Source organism: Heptranchias perlo, chromosome 3 (assembly GCF_035084215.1).
Source record: "Heptranchias perlo isolate sHepPer1 chromosome 3, sHepPer1.hap1, whole genome shotgun sequence".
Lineage (NCBI taxonomy): Eukaryota > Metazoa > Chordata > Chondrichthyes > Hexanchiformes > Hexanchidae > Heptranchias > Heptranchias perlo.
Genome location: NC_090327.1, coordinates 39,168,039 through 39,189,715, shown reverse-complemented (window position 1 = coordinate 39,189,715; position 21,677 = coordinate 39,168,039). Strand labels below are relative to the sequence as shown.

General features: G+C 44.7%; 1 protein-coding gene across 3 annotated transcripts in view; it reads right to left on the bottom strand.

Moving 5' to 3' along the window:
• smarcc1a (SWI/SNF related, matrix associated, actin dependent regulator of chromatin, subfamily c, member 1a) overlaps positions 1-21,677 on the bottom strand; it is a 196,300-nt gene that overhangs the window by 45,110 nt on the left and 129,513 nt on the right. For all 3 annotated transcript variants that reach the window (XM_067979058.1, XM_067979073.1, XM_067979066.1), the window contains exons 24-25: positions 15,050-15,216; positions 5,737-5,871 (exon numbers count right to left, since the gene is read on the bottom strand). In XM_067979058.1, coding sequence (XP_067835159.1) covers positions 5,737-5,871; positions 15,050-15,216 — 302 coding nt within the window. The remainder of the gene's footprint in view (positions 1-5,736; positions 5,872-15,049; positions 15,217-21,677) is intronic.

Genomic DNA, 21,677 nt, shown 5'->3' with positions numbered 1-21,677 from the left:
AAGGACAAGCCGGGTCATGAGGTTACAGATTGTGGTGGAATACAATTCTGCTGCTGCTGATGGCCCACAGCACCTCAAGGATTCCCAGTTTTGAACTGCTAGATCTGTTCTGAATCAATCCCACTTAGCACAGTGGTGGTGCCACACAACACAATGAACGGTGTCCCCAGTGTGAAAACGGGACTTCGTCTCCACAAGGAATGTGCGGTGGTCACTCCTACTAATACTGTCAAGGACAAATGTATCTACGACAGGCAGATTGGTGAGGACGAGGTCAAGAAGGTTTTTCCCTTGTGTTGGTTCTCTCACCACCTGTTGTCGGCCTAGTCTGGCCGCTATGTGTTTTTTTTTTATTCGTTCATGGGATGTGGGCGTCGCTGGCAAGGCCAGCATTTATTGCCCATCCATAATTGCCCGAGAGAAGGTGGTGGTGAGCCACCTTCTTGAACCGCTACAGTCCGTGTGGTGAAGGTTCTCCCACAGTGCTGTTAGGAAGGGAGTTCGAGGATTTTGACCCAGCGACGATAAAGGAATGCCGATACATTTCCATTGTAAACAATTTTACAACACCAAGTTATAGTCCAACAATTTTATTTGAAATTCACAAGCTTTCGGAGGCTTCCTCCTTCCTCAGGTGAATGTTGTGGAAATGAAATCCTCGAACCCTTCGCATTTATAAATCACAGAACAATACCTGGTGATTACAGATAGTCTTTCCAACTGCCCATTGCCAAGGCAATCACAGTGTGCAGACAGAGAGGTGTTACCTACAAGGCCACCAAATATACAAACACCCAAAAAAAGGAGGCAGAAACATAGAAACATCCGGAAGGAAGAGAAAGACAGCAAATAACCCGTTATATTAAAAACAGATAACATTTGTTCGCTGGTGGGGTTACGTGTAGCGCGACATGAACCCAAGATCCCAGTTGAGGCCGTCCTCATGGGTGCGGAATTTGGCTATCTATTTCTTCTCGACGATTTTGCGTTGTCGTGTGTCTCGAAGGCCGCCTTGGAGTATGCTTACCCGAAGGTCGGTGGCTGAATGTCCTTGACTGCTGAAGTGTTCCCCGACTGGGAGGGAACCCTCCTGTCTGGCGATTGTTGCGCAGTGTCCGTTCATCCGTTGTCGCAGCGTCTGCATGGTCTCGCCAATGTACCATGCTCTGGGGCATCCTTTCCTGCAACGTATGAGGGAGACAACGTTGGCCGAGTCACAGGAGTATGAACCGTGTACCTGGTGGGTGGTGTCCTCTCGTGTGATGGTGGTATCTGTGTCGATGATCTGGCATGTCTTGCAGAGGTTACCATGGCAGGGTTGTGTGGTGTCGTGGGCGCTGTTCTCCTGAAAGCTGGGTAATTTGCTGCGAACGATGGTCTGTTTGAGGTTTGGTGGCTGTTTAAAGGCGAGTAGTGGAGGTGTGGGGATGGCCGTAGCGAGGTGTTCGTCGTCATTGATGACATGTTGAAGGCTGCGGAGAACATGGCGTAGTTTCTCCGCTCCGGGGAAGTACTGGACGACAAAGGGTACTCTGTTGGTTGCGTCCCGTGTTGGTCTTCCTACAAAAACTCAGTACCCACGGACCAGTTGAACCAGGAATACTTCTCACCACGATGGACGTCTCGGCACTCTACACCAGTATCCCCCACGATGACGGCATCGCTGCGACAGCATCAATACTCCTCAGAAGACTAACACGGGACGCAACCAACAGAGTACCCTTCGTCGTCCACTACTTCCCCGGAGCGGAGAAACTACGCCATGTTCTCCGCAGCCTTCAACATGTCATCAATGACGACGAACACCTCGCTATGGCCATCCCCACACCACCACTACTCGCCTTTAAACAGCCACCCAACCTCAAACAAACCATCGTTCGCAGCAAATTACCCAGCTTTCAGGAGAACAGCGTCCACGACACCACACAACCCTGCCACGGTAACCTCTGCAAGACATGCCAGATCATCGACACAGATACCACCATCACACGAGAGGACACCACCCACCAGGTGCATGGTTCATACTCCTGTGACTCGGCCAACGTTGTCTACCTCATACGTTGCAGGAAAGGGTGCCCTAGAGCATGGTACATTGGCGAGACCATGCAGACGCTGTGACACCGGATGAACAGACACCGCGCAACAATTGCCAGACAGGAGGGTTCCCTCCCAGTCGGGGCACACTTCAGCAGTCAAGGACATTCAGCCACCGACCTTCGGGTAAGCGTACTCCAAAGCGGCCTTCGAGACACACGACAATGCAAAATCGTGGAGCAGAAATTGATAGCCAAGTTCCGCACCCATGAGGACAGCCTCAACCGGGATCTTGGGTCCATGTCACGCTACACGTAACCCCACCAGCGAACAAATGTTATCTGTTTTTAATATAACAGGTCATTTGCTGTCTTTCTCTTCCTTCTGGATGTTTCTATGTTTCTGCCTCTCTCTCTCTCTTTTTTTTGGGTGTTTGTATATTCGGTGGCTTTGTCGGTAACACCTCTCTGTCTGCACACTGTGATTGCCTTGGCAACGGGCAGTTGGAATGACTATCTGCAATCACCAGGTATTGTTCTGTGATTTATAAATGCGAAGGGTTCGAGGATTTCATTTCCACAACATTCACCTGAGGAAGGAGGAAGCCTCCGAAAGCTTGTGAATTTCAAATAAAATTGTTGGACTATCACTTGGTGTTGTAAAACTGTTTACAATTGTCAACCCCAGTCCATCACTGGCATCTCCACATCATGGATACATTTCCAAATCAGGATGGTGTGCGACTTGGAGGGGAATGTGCAGGTGGGTGTTGTTCCCATGTGCCTGTTGCCCTTGTCCTTCTAGGGGGTAGAGGTCATGGGTTTGGGAGGTGCTGTCAAGGAATCCTTGGCGAGTTGCTGCAGTGCATCCTGTAGATGGTACACACTGCAGCCACAGTGTGTCGGTGGTGGATGGGGTACCAATCAAGCAGGCTGCTTTGTCCTGGATGGTGTCGAGCTTCTTGAGTGTTGTTGGAGCTGCACTCATCCAGGCAAGTGGAGAGTATTCCATCACACTCCTGACTTGTGCCTTGTAGATGGTGGAAAGGCTTTGGGGAGTCAGGAGGTGAGTCACTCGCTGCAGAATACCCAGCCTCTGACCTGCTCTTGTAGTCACAGTATTTATGTGGCTGGTCCAGTTAAATTTCTGGTCAATGGTGACTCCCAGAATGTTGATGGTGGAGGTATCGGGGATGGTAATGCTGTTGAATGTCAAGGAGAGGTGGTAAGACACTCTCTTGTTTAAGATGGTGATTGCCTGGCACTTGTCTGGCGCGAATGTTACTTGCCACTTATCAGCCCAAGCCTGGATGTTGTCCAGGTCTTGCTGCATGCGGGCTCGGACTGCTTCATTATTTGAGGGGTTCCGAATGGAACGAACACTGTGCAATCAGCAAACATCCCCATTTCTGACCTTATGATGGAGGGAAGGTCATTGATGAAGCAGCTGAAGATGGTTGGGCGGAGGATACCGTCCTGTGAACTCCTGCAGCAATGTCCTGGGGCTGAAATGATTGCCCTCCAACAACCACTACCATTTTCCTTTGTGCTAGGTGTGACTCCAGCCACTGGAGAGTTTTCCCTGGTTCCCATTGACTTCAGGGCTTGGCCAGCTCAGTCAGTCGTGATGCTACCGAGCCACACTCGATGATGGGCGTCAAAGTGCACCACCCAGAGTACATTCTGTGTCCTTGCTCCAAATGGTACTCAATATGGAGGAGTACGGATTCATCAGCTGAGGGAGGGTGGTCGGTGGTAATCAGCAGGAGGCTTCCTTGCCCATGTTTGACCTGATGCCATGAGGCTTCATGGAGTCTGGAGTCAATGTTGAGGACTCCCAAGGCCACACCCTCCTGACTGTATACCGCTATGCTGCCACCTCTGGTGGGTCTGTCCTATCTGTGGGTCAGGACATACCCAGGGATGGTGTTGGAGGAGTCTGAGACGTTGGCTAAAAGGTATGATTCTGAGAGTATGGCGAGATCAGGCTTGTTCAAAAAAGGGCGTAAGGATAAACCCAGCAACGAAAGGCCAGTCAGTTTAACCTCCGTGGTGGGGAAACTTTTAGAAACAATAATCCAGGACAGAATTAACAGTCACTTGGATGAGGATGGATTGATTAGGGAAAGCCATCACGGATTTGTTAAAGGCAAATCATGTTTAGCTAACCTGATTGAGTTTTTTGATGAGCTGACAGAGAGGGTAGATGAGGGCAATGCAGTTGATGTGGTGTATACGTACTTACAAAAGGCGTTTGATAAAGTGCCGCACAATAGGCTCATCATCGTGATTGTGGACCATGGAGTAAAGGGGGCAGTCGCAACATGGATACAGAATTGGCTAAGTGACAGGAAACAGTAGTGGTGAACGGTTGTTTTTCGGACTGGAGGGAGGTGTGCAGTGGTGTTCCCCAGGGGTCTGTGCTGGGACCACTGCTTTTGTTGATATATATTAATGACTTGGACTTGGTTGGACAGGTCACAATTTCCAAATTTGCAGATGACACAAAACTTGGAAGGTTAATAAACAGTGAGGAGGATAGTGATAGACTTCAAGAGGATACTGACAGGCTGGTGGCATGGGAGGACATGTGACAGATGAAATTTAACGCAGAAAAATGCAAAGTTATACATTTAGGTAGGAAAAACGAGGAGAGGCAATATAAACTAGAGGGCACAACTCAAAGGGGTAGAGGAACAGAGAGAGATCTGGGGGTATATGTGCACAAATCGTTGAAGGAGGAAGGACAGGTTGAGAATTCGGTTAAAAAAGCATACAGGATCCCGTTCTTTATAAATAGAGGAGGAGAGTACAAAAGTATGGAAGTCATGATGAACCTTTATCGAACACTAGTTCGGCCACAACTGGAGTACTGTGTCCAGTTCTGGGCACCGCACTTCAGGAAAGATGTGCACTCTGTATAAGGCCTTTACAAGAGATTTCCTAGAATGATTCCAGAGATGAGGGACTTCAGTTACATGGAGAGATTGGAGAAGCTGGGGTTGTTCTCCTTGGAACAGAGACGGTTGCAAGGAGATTTGATGGAGGTATTCAAAATCATGAAGGGTCCAGACAGCGTAGATAGAGAGAAACTGTTCCCATTGGCAAAAGGGTCAAGGACCAGAGCACATTGGTTTAAAGGTGATTGGCAAAAGAACCAAAGGTGACATGAGGAAAAACTTTTTTTTAAAACACATCGAGTGGTTAGGATCTGGAATGCACTGCCCGAGGAGGTAGTGGAGGCAGATTCAATCATGGCTTTCAAAAGGGAACTGGATAAGTACTTGAAAGGAAAAAATTGGCAGGACTACGTGGAAAGGGCAGAGGAGTGGAACCAGCTGCATTGCTCTTGAATGGAGCCAGCGCGGACTCCATTGGCCGAATGGCCTCCTTCCGCGCTGTAACTTTTCTAGGTGAGGTCTCACCAAAGCCCTGTACAATTGCAGTAACAGTTCCACACTCTCGTACTCCAAACCCCTTGAAATAAAGACCAACATGCGATTTGCTTTCCGAATTGCTTGCTGTATCTGCATGCTAACTTTTTGTGTTTCTTGCACAAGGACACCAGAATATCTCTAAATAAGTTTTGGAAAGAAAAGGTGGGCCTAATGGCCTTTCCCTGTTCCGAAATTTTCTTCTGATGAACTGCACAATCTTATCAGGAATACCTGTTACCCACAAATATTCCTACTAAAGACCTTACCGCTTCTCTCTCTCGGTCCATAATGGTTTCTAATTCCTCGAAGTGGCGTAGCTTTATCTCCAGTTTCTTCATTTGGGTTTCCACCAAAAGAGCTACCAGTGACTTAATCTTCCTCTCCTCTACCGCTGCAAGGTGCTGAAATAAATGGGAAGGAGATTCAGCAACAAATTCAGTTAGGGAACAAAAAAAGGGAGAGGGAGTGGACTGACAGACATAACAAAAAAGGAAAAACTGCAACTACGGGAAATCTGAAACCAAAACTGCTGAAACCACACACAACGTTTGAAGAGTCAGGTTAGCATTTTTGGGTGAGACCCTTAGTCAGAACTGTAGGCTGTTACTTTTATGTAGTTTGTTGCTCAGATTCAATGAACCGCAATGGCAATCTTATACTATCTGATAGATCAGGTCATTTACAGCTTTACCATCCAGGTTTCAATTCAGTCAAATTTAGGAATTATTAGATTAGAATGCTAACTTGTAATGGCAGTCACCTTTCCATCTTCAAAGGGCTTCCCTTAGAGCACAATGAAGTGTAACTGCCATACATAAGCAAGTGATAGACTGTGAACAATGCTCCATAACCTGGGGAACCGAACTAGTATCAACAGGTTTCAGACCAACACAGGGTCTTGTGCAGCAGTGAGGGACTGCTGCATTGTCAGGTGCACTGTCCTGCAGATGAGATTTACCCATGCCCGCTTGGTGAAAGTTGAAGATTTCACAATGCCACATAAATTGTTCTCGGTATCCTGACCAACATTTCCCTCTTCAACACTATCGATACTGGTTATTCATCCAACTGTTGTTTCGTGTGGCCTTGCTAAGTGCAAATTGGCTGGTTATGTTTGCCTACACAAGTCATTGCACTTCAAAATAATTGACATGAAGCCATTTGGGATGTTTAAGAGATGTAATAAGGTGCTACACAAAAGCAAGGCTGTTGCTGAACATTCATTGTGCTGCTGGTGTACACAAATTACATTTTAAACTGCTGCCTTCATGTCATTTGCAAGTGCACGTTAACATTGTGATAAACTCGACCATTGGGTCCTTTTTTTGTTGCAGCTTTTTAAGTGGACTTCCACGTATAAAGATTTCAGTTCCTCACAGAGCTACTTGTTCTTCCTTTCTAATGATGAAACGATCAGGAAAGTTTAATTGAACACTGCAGAATTGCCCTTGAAAATGTTGACACTGCAGGTTTGTTACAGGGCATTCCGGCTGCGTTAAAAATTTGCACTGACAGCCCTTGGAAAACGTGAAGTGTACTGCAACATTCTGAAGGGGTTGCGAGCATCTGGATTCCAAATGAGTTTCCAGAGCTCAAGGAACAGAGCATCAACTGACTGCACCACTCAGTCCCTTCATACCTAATCTGGTATGTCTCGTTCCAGTCTACCATCGTGGCAGATGTAACAAATACATCCCTGTACTTTGGAATCCTCTTCTTTAACTTGGTCACCTTGCTGTCTCTCTCCCCACCTTAAGAAGCCTCATAAAACATAACTGCTGATGAGTGCATGTGGAGCGATACTAAATTAGGACATAGCTTGGCTCAATGGCCACACCCCTGGGTGGAACTCAATGGTCTTGGAGAACAAGTGAACTGCCACTTGAAAAACATCCAATGGTATGCTTGTCTGTTACTTTATGACCAGTATCACTAACAAAACATGCGATTGCAAGGAAGAAAGGGCTGCATGTCATGTAAGGGGGAAAGAGGAATTTGCAGGTTCTTCACATTTTACTGAAAAATAAGCCAGTGTGTCAGCAAGTAGATGCAATTCTTATCTATGGTGACACATGCTCAGCTTGGCTCAGTTGTTAGAACTCTAATTTGAGAGTCATATAGAATGGTTGCAACACAGAAGGAGGCCATTTGGCCCATTGAGCCCGTGACGGCTCTGCAAGAGCAATCCAGCTAGTCCCACACCCATACCCTTTCCGCATAGCCCTGCAAATATTTTCCCTTCAAGTACTTGTCCAATTACCTTTTGAAAGCCACGATTGAATCTGCTTTCCACCACTCCCTCAGACAGTGCATTACAGATCACAACCACTCGGTGTGCAAAAAAAAGCTTTTCCTCATGTCACCCGTGGTCCTTTTTCCAATCACCTTAAATCTATGTCGTCTGATTCTGACCTTTCCGCCAATGGGAACAGTTTCTCTCTATCTATTCTGTCTGGACCCTTCATGATTTTGAATACCTCGATCAAATCTCCTCTCAACTTTCTCTGCTCTGAGAACAACCCCACCTTCCCACGTAACTGAAGTCCATTATCCCGAGAACCATTCCAATAAATCTTTTCTGCACCCTCTCTAAGGCCTTCAGAGTGTGGTCCAAAGTACGGTGCCCAGAATTGGACACAATACTCCAGTTGTGGCCGAACCAGTGTTTTATAAAAGGTTCATCATAGCTTCCTTGCTTTTGTACTCGTGCCTCTATTTATAAAGCCTCGGATCCATATGCCTTTTTAATTGCTTTCTCAACCTGCCCTATCACCTTAAATGATTTGTGCACATATACCCTCAGGTTTCTCTGTTCCTTCAACCCCTTCAGAATTGTACCCTTCAGTTTATAATTCCTCGCCTCATTCTTCCTACCAAAATGTATCATAAGACCATAAGAGATAGGAGCAGGAGTAGGCCATTCGGCCCCTCGAGCCTGCTCCGCCATTTAATGAGATCACGGCTGATTTGATTTTTACCTCAACTCCACTTTTCTCCATATCCTTTGACTCCCTTGCTGATCAAAAATTTGTCAAACTCAGCCTTGAATGTATTCATTGACTCAGCCTCCACAGCTTTTTGGGGTTAAGAAGTCCAAAGATTCACGACCCTCTGGGAGAAGAAATTCCTCCTAATTTCCGTCTTAAACGGGCGACCCCTTATCCTGAGATGATGCCTCCTACTTTTAGATTCCCCCATGAGGGGTAACATCCTTTCAGCATCTACCCTATCGAGTCCCCTCAGAATCTTGTATGTTTCAATAAGGTCTCCTCTCATTCTTCGAAACTCCAATGAGTAAAGACCCAACCTGTTCAATCTTTCCTCATAAGACAACCCTTCCATACCTGGAATCAACCTAGTGAACCTTCTCTGAACTGCCTCCAATGCAAGTATATCCTTCCTTAAATAAGGACACCAGAACTGTGCGCAGTACTCCAGGTGTGGTCTCATCAGCACCCTGTACAGTTGTAGCATGACTTCCCTGCTTTTATACTCCATCCCCCTAAAAATAAAGGCCAATATTCAGTTTGCCTTCCGGATTACCTGCTGCACCTGTATGTTGACTTTTTGTGTTTGATGTACGAGGACATCCAGATCCCTCTGTACCGCAGCATTTTGTAGTATTTCTCTATTCAAATAATATTTTGCTTTTTTATTTTTCCTCCCAAAGTGAATAACTTCACATTTTCCCACATTATATTTCATCTGCCAAATGTTTGCCCATTCGCTTAACCTGTCCATATCCCTTTGCAGACACGTTGTGTCCTCATCGCAACTTGCTTTTACACCTATCTTTGTATAATCAGCAAATTTGACAAGACACTCCGTTCCTTCATCCAAGTCATTGATATATACATATTGTAAATAGTTGAGGCCCCAGCACTGATCCCTGCGGCACCCCACCAGTTACAGATTGCCATTTTGAAAATGACCCTTTTATCCCAACTCTTTGTTTTATGTTAGTCAGCCAATCCTCTATCCATGCCAGTATATTACCCCCAACACCATGAGCTCTTATTTTGTGCAGTAATCTTTTATGTGGCACCTTATCGAATGCCTTTTGGAAATTCAAATATACTGCATCCATTGGTTCCCCTTTATCCACCCTACCCGTTACTTCCTCAAAGAACTCCAATAATAAATTTGTCAGACATGATTTCCCCTTCATAAAACCATGTTGACTCTCCTTGATTGTATTATGAGTCTCCAAATGTCCTGCTACTACTTCCTTAATAGTGGATTCTAGCATTAGTTTATCTCGTACTTTTTCTCTAGTGATAGTTTTTGGTTCCTCCCTCCCCTTTGCCCCTTGATTTTCTACTGTTATTGGTATGTTATTAATGTCTTCGACTGTGAAGACAGATACAAAGTATCTGCTTAATTCCTCTGCAATTTCCTTGTTTTTCATTATTATTTCCCAGTCTCATCCTCAAAGGGACCAATGTTTACTTTAGCTACCCTTTTCCTTTTTATATACTTGAAGCTTTTGTCAGTTTTTATATTTCTTGCTAGTTTACTCTCAATTTATTTTCTCCCTCTATTGTTCTTTTAGTCATCCTTTGCTGGTTTTTGAAGTTTTCCCAATCTTCGGGCTTACCAGTAATCTTTGCTATGTTGTATGCTTTTTCTTTTAACCTGATACCATCCTTCACTTCCTTAGTTAGCCATGCTTGGTTCACCCTTTTTGTCGAGTCTTTCCTCCTCACAGGGATATATTTTTGTTGCGAGTCATAAAATATATTTTTGAATGTTTGCCATTCCTTATCCACCATCATACCATCTAATCTGTTGACCCAGTCCACTTTAGCCAATTACACCCTCATTTGCACTTCGCACTTGTGTTAAATTTCAGCTGCCATGTGTCTGCTCATTCCACCAGCCTGTCTTTGTCCTCTTTGAGTCTATCACTATCCTCCTCACTATTCACTACATTTCCAAGTTTTGTGCCATCTGCAAATTTTGAAACTGTGCCCTGTACACCCAAGTCTAAGTCACTAATATATATCAAAAAAAGCAGCGGTCCTAACATTGACCCCTGGGAAACACCACTGTATACCTTCCTCCAGTCCGAAAAACAAACGTTCACCACTACTCTATTTCCTGTCACTTAGCCAATTTCGTATCCGTGCTGCCACTGACCTTTTATTCCATGGGCTTCAACTTTGCTGACAAGCCTATTAGGTGGCATTTTATAAAACGCCCTTTGAAAGTCCACGTACACCACATCAACTGCATTGCCCTCATCGAGCCTCTCTGACCTCCTCAAAAAACTCTTATCAGGTTAGTTAAACACTATTTGCCTTTACCAAATCCATGCTGGCTTTCCTTAATTAATGCATATTTGTCCAAGTGACTTAATTTTGTCCTGGATTATTGTTTCTAAAAGTTTCCCCACCACCGAGGTTAAGCTGACTGGCCTGCAGTTGCTGAGTTTATCCTTAGACCCTTTTTTAAACAAGGGTGTCACATTTGCAATTCTCCAGTCCTGTACCACCCCCCGTATCGAAGGAGGATTGGAAGATTATGGCCAGTACCTCTGCAATTTCCATCCTTACTTCTCTCAGCCACCTTGGATGCAACCCATCTGGACTGGGTAACTTATCCACTTTTCGTATCGCCAGCCTTTCTAGTCTGGGGTTCAAGTCCATGACATAGTTGAAGCTGACACTTCAACGTGGTACCAAGGGAAAGCTACATTGGGTCAGAGGTGCCATCGTTTGGATAAGCTGGTCAAGTGAGGCCCTGTCTGTTTACGTGAACACAAGAGATTCCACTGCACTATTCAATGAAACATAAGGAAGTTCTCCTGTTATGCTGGCAAACATTAGGAACAGGAGTAGGCCATTCAGCCCCTCATGCCTGCTCCGCCATTTGATAAGATCATGGCTGATCTGTGATCTAACTCCATATACCTGCCTTTGGCCCATATCCCTTAATACCTTTGGTTGGCAAATAGCTGTCTATTCTTCCCTCAAGCAACACCTCAGAGATAAACTACTCATTCACCTCCACGACAGAGCTTTTGGCATCCTGGTAGCATTCCTACTTCTGAGACAGAAGGTGCACGATTTGAACCCAGTTCCAGACAGTCCTGGTGAGTGGAGAGCAGAGGTCCGGCTCTGAATTCTCGGTTGACATTCAGTGGGGTACTCATATGGTGGGTGTGGGTGCCAACCACACGCTCATCATGTGGATTGTGGGAGCCCATAAAACCCTCCCGCCGTAAAGGACTAACCACCCCATCGGCTGGTATAATGATAGCTACAGCCATGGAAGGAGTGTACATGTTGCGGCCTGTCAGACTGTTAATCAGCCTGCGAATCCTTCCACTACTTCACACCATTCTCCAGGGGAAGTGTGAAGGTATGAAAACAATCACCTCCTCCTTGGTGTTTGCTTAGCACAAACTGACTGCCGCATTTGCTGACATAACAGTGATGACACCTTCAAAAACGTAATTCATTTTGGTTGTCCCAATACGAGAAAGGCACTACGTAAGTTAGTTCTCTCGCTCTACAGCAAGGACCATAATCTGATCAGATTTTTGAGTGCATCCCCAAAGGCGGCAGGGAGGAAGAACTTCAACTTGACCAAATGACGATCCCTTTAGATTTAAAAGCTGCAGCATTAAGAAAATGCTTCACATCTCCCCTTACGCTGCAGTTAGAGAGAGTTAAAGACTGCCCCGGCTGCAGCAAAAACCCACGGTTCTTCACTACAGCAGAATTCACCAGCTCCCGACAGGAGAACACCGATTGGAAGTGTCAACAGGGGAACTGCACTGGGGTGGCAGGATAGTGCCAACTGGCAAAACTAGCAGCAAGATATAAAAGTGCCTTGAGGGCAGCACAGCCAGACGTTGGGAGCAGATAGTTTGAATGACCTCTGCTTCAGCAGGACACAATCACTTGTGACAACCCAAGAAAGGGATGATGACAAACACAGCTGAGAAAAACAAGAATATTTCTGTTGCCTCCTCTCCCCTCCCCTATTGTAAACACCAGCAAATACTGCAACACCCTCAATTGAAACCAGTCACGTAAATGAGCAGAGACAATCAGCTGAGTTTTCAAACCATTCACACACAGCAAGGTGGAAAATTATAAGCACCTTACCATGAAGAACGATACAAGTTGGCAGTGTTTTGTGTGTTTTTGAAAATGTGTATCTCACAGCATTGTCACTTGGCTAAATTGCATGTGAACCACCACACTAAAATGTGCAACAAGTTAATGTGATGTTCTTAATGTTCAAAATCAGCTCCCACCACTACCAGCAGTCCTGAAGGTACCAGATAAAGTAGCAGACAGTGAAAAGCACATTGGTACAAGGCGTAAAGTCAGTAAAGGGTTCAACTTCTCCACTCACTAAAGGAGGAAAGCAGCATTCCCAATCCGCCACTCCCCAAGAAGTGTCTTGCATTTTTCTAGCCCTGCACTGACCCACCAGGGGAGGAAGGATCTTACACTAAAAGCAGACTAGCGCTAAATTCAAAGCAAAAAGAACCGTCTATTTAGTCTTTCAAGTACACGAAGCACCTTGGAATCAGAGTTCCCAATTAGTAAGAGCCGCTAATGAGCACATTATATCCTATGATGCTTCAGTGTACATTGTCAGGTTACCATGAGACAACATAGTGACGACTTAGAATCAAAAAATGATACAGCACAGGAGGCAGCCATTTGACCCACTGTGCCTGTGCCAGCTCTTTGAAAGAGCGATCCTCCTCGTCCCATTCCCCATTGCCCAGCTGGTTCACATAGGCCGCTCCTTTTAAGTCTCAACAACGTGAACCTGCAAGACAGATTAACCATAAAGGGCTGGAACTATGCAAGAGATATGCTGACAAAAAGCAGCAAGTAATCAGAATCTTTTATCAGAACTGTCAAGAGAAAATGCCAAGGAAACGTGATGTATAATTCCCCCAGCACACCTGTCCAGCACAGGCAAAACTGATGAGATGAGATCCAGCAATCCCTTGAACAAATCCATCAAGTTACTTCAATGAGAATGCTGGGCTGTTTTTAGTAAGCCAATCTCCGTCTATATCATATTAAAATTACTCACACACTCACCATGACATGTTTGTTATTCCCTCAGCTGCCCACAAAAGAATGCAGAAGCTTCCACCACTGCATCTATCTGGCCTTTAATGGCAGCTTCAAGATCATTTGCCAATGACAGCACCAACATGGCACCCTAGTTTTCAGGGTCACATTCACTGTGTGCTCTACTCACTGGGATAGGAGCTCATTTTAACAGGCAGGTTCTTGCTGTGTGGGGTACCCTTTGGTACCTCTTTCTTCACCTTGGTCCTGGACAATGAGTCAGCAATAAATAGATAGGGTTTCAGGGTAATGCATTCACAGCTCAGTCCTCACTTGACATCAACAGATGTGCACTTTTTACTAGGGGATACAATACGGTGATCAGGAGTGGGAACATCCAACTGCTTTTCCCCCACTACTATTCCACGTGTACATTTTCCCACAGAGGCGTTACTGTTTATCAGTCACTGTATTGTAATCATTTTAGAATTGAGCACAAAGCAATATAGGCCCTATACAACTTACACCTGGACAAATCTGACTTCCAGCACTGACCAGAGAGGGATATGGGACAGGGGCTTATAGTGGACCAACTGTATAAACAAACTCATTGTTAGCAGCTTGCTCTATCATAAATTGACGGATAAACAGGGAACGCCTCAGTGGGGAAATATACACATGGAATAGTAATGGGGGGGGAAACCAGCTGGATGTTCTCACTCTTGATCACCCCGTTCTGCATCCTACTAGAAAGTGCACATCTGTTGATGTCAAGTGAGGACTTAGCTGTGAACGCATTGTCCTCAAACCCTATCTGTTTAATGCTGTCTTACTATCTAGGTCCAATGTGAAGAGGTACCAAAGGGATGCCTATATCCTGGAACCACTTTTTCACAAGCGATCAGGACAAGAGGAAAAACTATGATGTGCAAAAGAATTGTTTTAATGAGGGTCTGCAACTCCTTGCTAGTTACTCATAAAGGTATTACAAGAACAGGCAATCTTGAACAGAAGCCATTACCTGAATTCTAGCGCAAGGTGTCAGCTGTGGCTCAGTGTTGGCCGTCTCACCTCACAGTCAGAAGGCTGTGTGTTCAAAATCCACTCTAGAAACTTGAGCATATAATCTACGCTGCGACTTCAGTGCAATACTGAGGGAGTGCTGCACTGCTGGAGGTCACTTTTTTGAACGAGATATTAAAGTGATGTACTGTCTGCCCTCTGAGGTGGACACAAAAGATCGCATTACACTATTTGAAGAAAAGCAGGGAAGTTCTCAGTGTCCTGATTAATATTTACTCCTCTACCAACATTACTGGTAATTTATCTCATCACTTTATGTGGGACCTTGCTGTGTGCAAATTGGCTGCTGCATTTCCCTACATTACAACAGTGATTGCACTGACAAAATATATTGGCTGTAAAGCGCTTTGGGATGTCCTGAGATTGTGAAAGGCATTATACAAATGAAAGTTCTTTCTTTTGGACTGTTCTGATCACAGAAAAACTGACAGCTGAATATAAAAGTTACCTTTGCCTTCGTAGCAGCTGAGGCCAGAGCCGCGGCGGCAGCAGTGACAATGTTCCCTTCACCAATGTGGTGGTCGAGCTTCTTCCTCCCAACGTCCAACTCTTTGTCTTTGCCACTGACGTCAATATTCTCCTTGTTCTCCTCTTTGTCTTTTTCATCTGCTACAACTGTCAGACCAAAAGACCAAGTAAATTCGAAAAGATGAGGAAAATCTAAACATAGCTCAATAAAGCACAAGTTGTCTTGGCTTTGTTCACATACACTTGTCCTTTCGAAAACGGAATAAACTGGTTTAGCTTTCCAAACCTGTGCTTCAACTTCCATACAACACATACCATACAACTACTTCTGCTGTTTTCTGAACACTTGCTAAAAAAGAATCCAATTAAAGCCTCGCCAATATACTCTCAAAAGGACATTGTTGGTGCAAAGGTATCTTATCTATGATCAGACACCCAGTCTGGCAGATTGCAGTCACTAATACTTGCACAGAAAAAGATAAACGCGACACTATGCAATGAGAAATTCACTTACCACATATCAAAAACAATGCACAGCAGTCCAGACTGCTGTGCATTGATTACACCTCACCCCACCCCATCCTCCTCACTTGGGGAACAGTGACTGGCACAAGTGCACTACAGTTTACAGTAGATTTAATTTTCTTTATTGCAGTTTTATCCAGAGCTCCAACAATCCCCTACAACCTCTGAAGCAATCAGTATGCAAAAATTAAACCATGACAGGGTAAGAAACACACTGGTAGAAAATGGCTAAAGGCAAATTCAGAACTGATGTCAGGCAGTTCTTCACATGGAATTTACAACATGGAAATAGGCTGTTTTGCCTAACCAGTGTTGGTGTTTATCCTCCACACGAGCAGTAGTCTTAATCCCATGTGCCCGTCTTGTTCTCAACATAGAACACAGACATACAAAAAGAGTAGGCCATTCAGCCCTTCGGGCCTGCTCCGCCATTCAAATTAATCTTGGCTGATCATCTAACTCAGTATACTGTTCCCGCTTTTCCCCATATCTCTTGATCCCTTTAGCATTAAGAAATATATCAATCTCCTTCTTGAATACATCCAATGACTTGGCCTCCACTGCCTTCTGTGGTAGAGAATTCCACAGGTTCACCACCCTTGGAGTGAAGACATTTCTCCTCATCTCGGTTCTAAATGGCATACCCCGTATCCTGAGACTGTGACCCCTGATTCTGGACTCCCCAGCCATCGGGAACATCCTCCCTGCATCTAGTCTGTCTAGTCCTGTTAGAATTTTATATGTTTCGATGAGATCACCTCTCATTCTTCTAAACTCTAGTGAATATAGGCCAAGTCAACCCAATCTCTTCTCATACGTCAGTCCTGCATCCCAGGAATCAGTCTGGTAAATCTTCGTTGCACTCCCTCCATGGCAAGGACGTCCTTCCTCAGATAAGGAGACCAAAACTATACACAATACTCCAGATGTGGTCTCACCAAGGCCCCGTGTAACTGCAGTAAGACATCCCTGCTCCTGTACTCAAATCCTCTTGCAATGAAGGCCAACATACCATTCGCCTTCCTAACTGCTTGCTGCACCTGAATGCTCACTTTCAGCGACTGGTGTACAAGGACATCCAGGTCTCGTTGCACCTCCCCTTCTCCCAATCTATCACCATTCAGATAATAATCTGCCTTTCTGTTTTTACAACCAACGTGGATAACCTCACATTTATCCACGTTATACTGCATCTGCCATGTTCTTGCCCACTCACTCAACTTGTCTAAATCACATTGGAGCCTCTTTGCATCCTCCTCACAGCTCACATTCCACCCCAGCTTTGTGTCATCTGCAAACTTGGAAATGTTACATTTCGTTCCCTCATCCAAATCATTGATATATATTGTGAATAGCTGGGGCCCAAGCACTGATCCCTGCCTGCCACCCATTTATTCCTACTCTCTGTTTCCTGTCTGTCAACCAATTCTCAATTCGTGTCAGTATATTCCACCCAATCCCATGTGCTTTATTTTGCACACTATCCTGTTGTGTGGGACCTTATCAAAAGCCTTCTGAAAATCCAAGTGCACCACATCCACTGGTTCTCCCCTATCAATTCTACTAGTTACATCCTCAAAAAACTCCAGGAGATTTGTTAAGCATGATTTCCCTTTCATAAACCCGTGCTGACTTTGTCCAATCCGTTAATGCCCTCCAAGTGTTGTTATCACATCTTTTATAATAGACTCTAACATTTTCCCCACTACTGATGTTAGGCAACTGGTCTGTAATTTCCTGTTTTTTCTCTCCCTCCTTTTTTAAATAGTGGGGTTACATTTGCCACCCTCAAATCTGTAGGAACTGTTCCAGAGTCTATAGAATTTTGGAAGATGATCACCAATGCATCCACTATTTCCAGGGCCACTTCCTTTAGTACTCTGGGATGTAGATTATCAGGCCCTGAGGATTTGTCAGCCTTTAGCCCTATTAATTTCCCTAGCACTTTTTTTTTAACGAATACTGGTTTCCTTCAGTTCCTCCCTCTCACTAGACCCTTGGTCCCCTAACATTTCTGGCAGGTTATTTGTGTCCTCCTTTGTGAAGGCAGAAATATCTCATATCCTTGTCTCCCTCTTTCCTTCAACCATCTATCCAACTTACTCTTCAATGTTGACATGGTCTCTGCTTCAATCAGTAGCTCTGGTAGTGCATTCCAAAATCTCAACCCCCTCTGTAAAACAGTTTTGCCTGCTCTCTGACCTAAATTGCTTACATTTATTCTTGGATATGACCACTCGTTCCAGACCCCTCAATCACTAGAAACATGTCTTTCTATTTGCTCTGTCAATTCCCATCATAATTTAAACACCTCTATCAAATCAGCTCAATCTCCTCCAACAAAAACAGCTGGAATTTTCCAAGTCTTCCTTTGTCTTCATATTTCCTCACATCAGGCAGCTCCGAGTAAATCTCTGCTGTCCCCTCTTATATTGCCTCAACTTCCTATCAAGTGGAGCCCAAAACTGCACACAGTACTCCCAACTGCAGTCTTACCAAGGTTTCATCTACATTCACCTGAACTCCTACTCTCCTTTGTCCCTTCATAGAATCATAGAAATTTATGGCACAGAAGGAAGCCATTCGGCCCATCATGTCTGTGCCAGCCAAAAAAGAGCTAACCAACCTAATCCTACTTTCCAGCTCGTGGTTCGTAGCCCTGCAGGTTACGGCACTTCAAGTGCACATCCAAGTACTTGTTAAATGAGTTGAGGGTTTCTGCCTCTACCACCCTTTCAGGAAGTGAGTTCCAGACCCCCCATCACCCTCTGGGTGAAAAGATTTCTCCTCAGCTCCCCACGAATCCTTCTACTAATTACTTTAAATCTATGCCTCCTGGTTGTTGACCCCTCTGCTAAGGGAAATAGGTCCTTCCTATCCACTCTATCTTGGCTCCCTCACAATTTTATACACCTCAATTAAATCACCCCTCAGCCTCCACTGTTCCAAAGAAAGCAACCCCAGCCTATCCAGTCTTTCCTCAGAGCTAAAATCCTCCAGCCCTGGCAACATCCTCGTAAATCTCCTCTGTAACCTCTCGAGTGCAATCACATCGTTCCTGTAATGTAGTGACCAAAACTGTACAGTACTCCAGCTGTGGCCTAACTAGTGTTTTATACAGTTCTTGCATAACCTCCCTGCTCTTATATTCTGTGCCTCGGCTAATAAAGGAAAGTATCCCTTATGCTTTCTTAACTACCTTATCTACCTGTCCTGCTATCTTCAGGGATCTGTGGACATGCACTACAAGGTCCCACTGTTGCTCCACACTTCAGTATCCTATCATTTATTATATATTGCCTTGCCTTGTTCGCCCTCCCCAAATGCGTGACCATACAATTCTCCAAACTGACTTCCTTTGCCACTTGTCTGCCCATCTGACCAGTCCATTGATATCTTCCTGCAGTCCAAAGCTTTCTTCCCCACTATCAACCACGTAGCCAATTTCTGTATCATCAGCAAACTTCTTAGTCACACCCCCTACATTTAAGTCTAAATCATTGATCTATACCACGAAAAGCAAGGGACCCAGCACTAAGCTCTGTGGAACCCCAATGGAAACACCCGACCATTATCCTTTGCTTCCTACCACTGAACCAATTTTGGATCCAACTAGATACTTTCCCTTGGATTCCATGGGCTTTCACTTTTCTGACCAGTCTGCCACAAGAGATCTTGTCGAAAGTCTTGCTAAAATCCACGTCGATTATATCAAACTTGCTACCCTCATTAACCCTCCTTATTGCGTCCTCAAAAAATTCAAGTTGGTCAGACACGACCTTCCCATAACAAATCCATGCTGACTGTCCTAATTATTGTGTGCCTTTCTAAATGACAATTTATACTGTTGCTCAGACTTTTTCCAATAATTTGCCCACCACCAGGGTTAGACTGACTGGCCTCGAATTACTCGGTCTATCCCTTTCTCCCTTTTTAAGCAACGGTACAACCTTCCAACCAGTTTTTTCTGCAATTTGCTACTTTTCCTCGAATTCCATTCCCTTCAATCTTCTCCAATAGTTTCCTGTGTGGTACCTTGTCAAATGCTTTCAAAGTCCACGTACACCATATCCACTGCATTTGACCCCATCCGCTATATCTGTCACCTCCTCAAAGAACTACCTGGTTTGTCAAACGCAACCGATCTTACTTCCTGAAATTTGCTTCAAATTATTTATTCTTCATCTACTCCAAATCAGACACCATCCCGACTTGGAAATATATCGCCGTTCCTTCATCGTCGCTGGGTCAAAATCCTGGAACTCCCTTCCTAACAGCACTGTGGGAGAACCTTCACCACACGGACTGCAGCGGTTCAAGGCGGCGACTCATCACCACCTTCTCAAGAGCAATTAAGGATGGGCAATAAATGCTGGCCTTGCCAGCAATGCCCACATCCCCATCCCATGAACGAATAAAAAACATGTAGTCATTTCATCTTTAATTGATTAATCCAAAACAGTCCCAACCACAGATGTTAAACTAACTGGCTTGTAATTAATTACCTGGGTTAGCTCTGCCTCTCTTTTCGAAAAGTGGGTATTACATTGGCCACTCTAGTCCACTGGCACACATCCACTCTCAATAGAGCCCTGAATTATAATTTCTAGAGTTCCCACTACTTATGCCTCCATTTCATAGAATCTTACAGCACAGAAGGAGGCCATTCAGCCCATCGTGCCAGTGCAGGATCTTGGAAAAAGCTATCCAATTATTCCCATCCCCTTGTTCTTTCCTCCTCAGGATCCTTGAGCTTAACCAACTTTTCCATACTTGCATTTTAACTATAAAATCTCATCTTACTTTTAGTCAATTCAAGATTTACCTCCTCCCCATATCCTTCTCTTCTGTAAAAACAGATGCAAAGTACTTGTTAAGTATTCATGCCAATTTGTTTATCCTCTACTGACTGATTACCCTCTTCTTACAGGTGTCCTAACTCATTTAATAATTCTTATTGATATATTTGTAGAATACCTAACTTTTCTATTCAATGACATGAAACCTTATTATTATTGTCACCATTCCTGAGGGGCTCATCCACATTTAACTCATCTACTTCATCTATTTTGTTACTCAATGAGATCCAGCGAAGCCTATCCCCTTGTCGGCCTACAAACAGACTGTTTAAGGAAAGAGTCGTGCACACAATTTAGGAATTCCATTCCATTTTCTCTGTTTACTCCCTCCCAGTCCCAATGAGTGGTAAAGTAAAATCTCCTGGAATGCTAATTTTGTCATTCCTATTTCTCTCTGATCTGTCCACAAATTTCCTGTTCCATTTCCTTCTCACAATTAGAGGGTCTGTAGTACAAACCACTAATGTAACAATCTCTTGATCTTTGATCTCTACCTGTGTTCTGGGTAGCAGTGGAGACGAAAATCTTGGAGCTCAAATACCTGTCCCAGGCAGCACTCGGTTACTAGCTGACTCTCTTCTAATGTTAATCCAGTTCCCTTTAATGCAATAAAGCATCCCAAGGTACCTCATATTGGAGACCAAACAAAAGGGTTATCAGTGGATTGATTAGGGAAAGCCAGCACAGATTTGTTAAAGGCAAATTGTGTTTAACCAACTTGATAGAGTTTTTTGATGAGGTAACCCCATGAAATCTCATGGCATCAGGTCAAACATGGCACGGAAACCTCCTGCTGATTACCACCTACCGTCCTCCCTCAGCTGATGAATCAGTCCTCCTCCATGTTGAGCACCACTTGGAGGAAGCACTGAGGGTAGCAAGGGCACAAAATGTACTCTGGGTGGGGGACTTCAATGTCCATCACCAAGAGTGGCTCGGTAGCACCACTACTGACCAAGCTGGCCGAGTCCTGAAGGACATAGCTGCTAGACTGGGCCTGCAGCAGGTGGTGAGCGAACCAACACGAGGGAAAAACTTACTTGACCTCGTCCTCACCAATCTACCTGTCGCAAATGCATCTGTCCATGACAGTATTGGTGGGAGTGACCACCGCACAGTCCTTGTGTAGATGAAGTCCCGTCTTCGCACTGAGGACACCATCCAACGTGTTGTGTGGCACTACCACCGTGCTAAATGGGATAGATTCAGAATGGATCTAGCAGC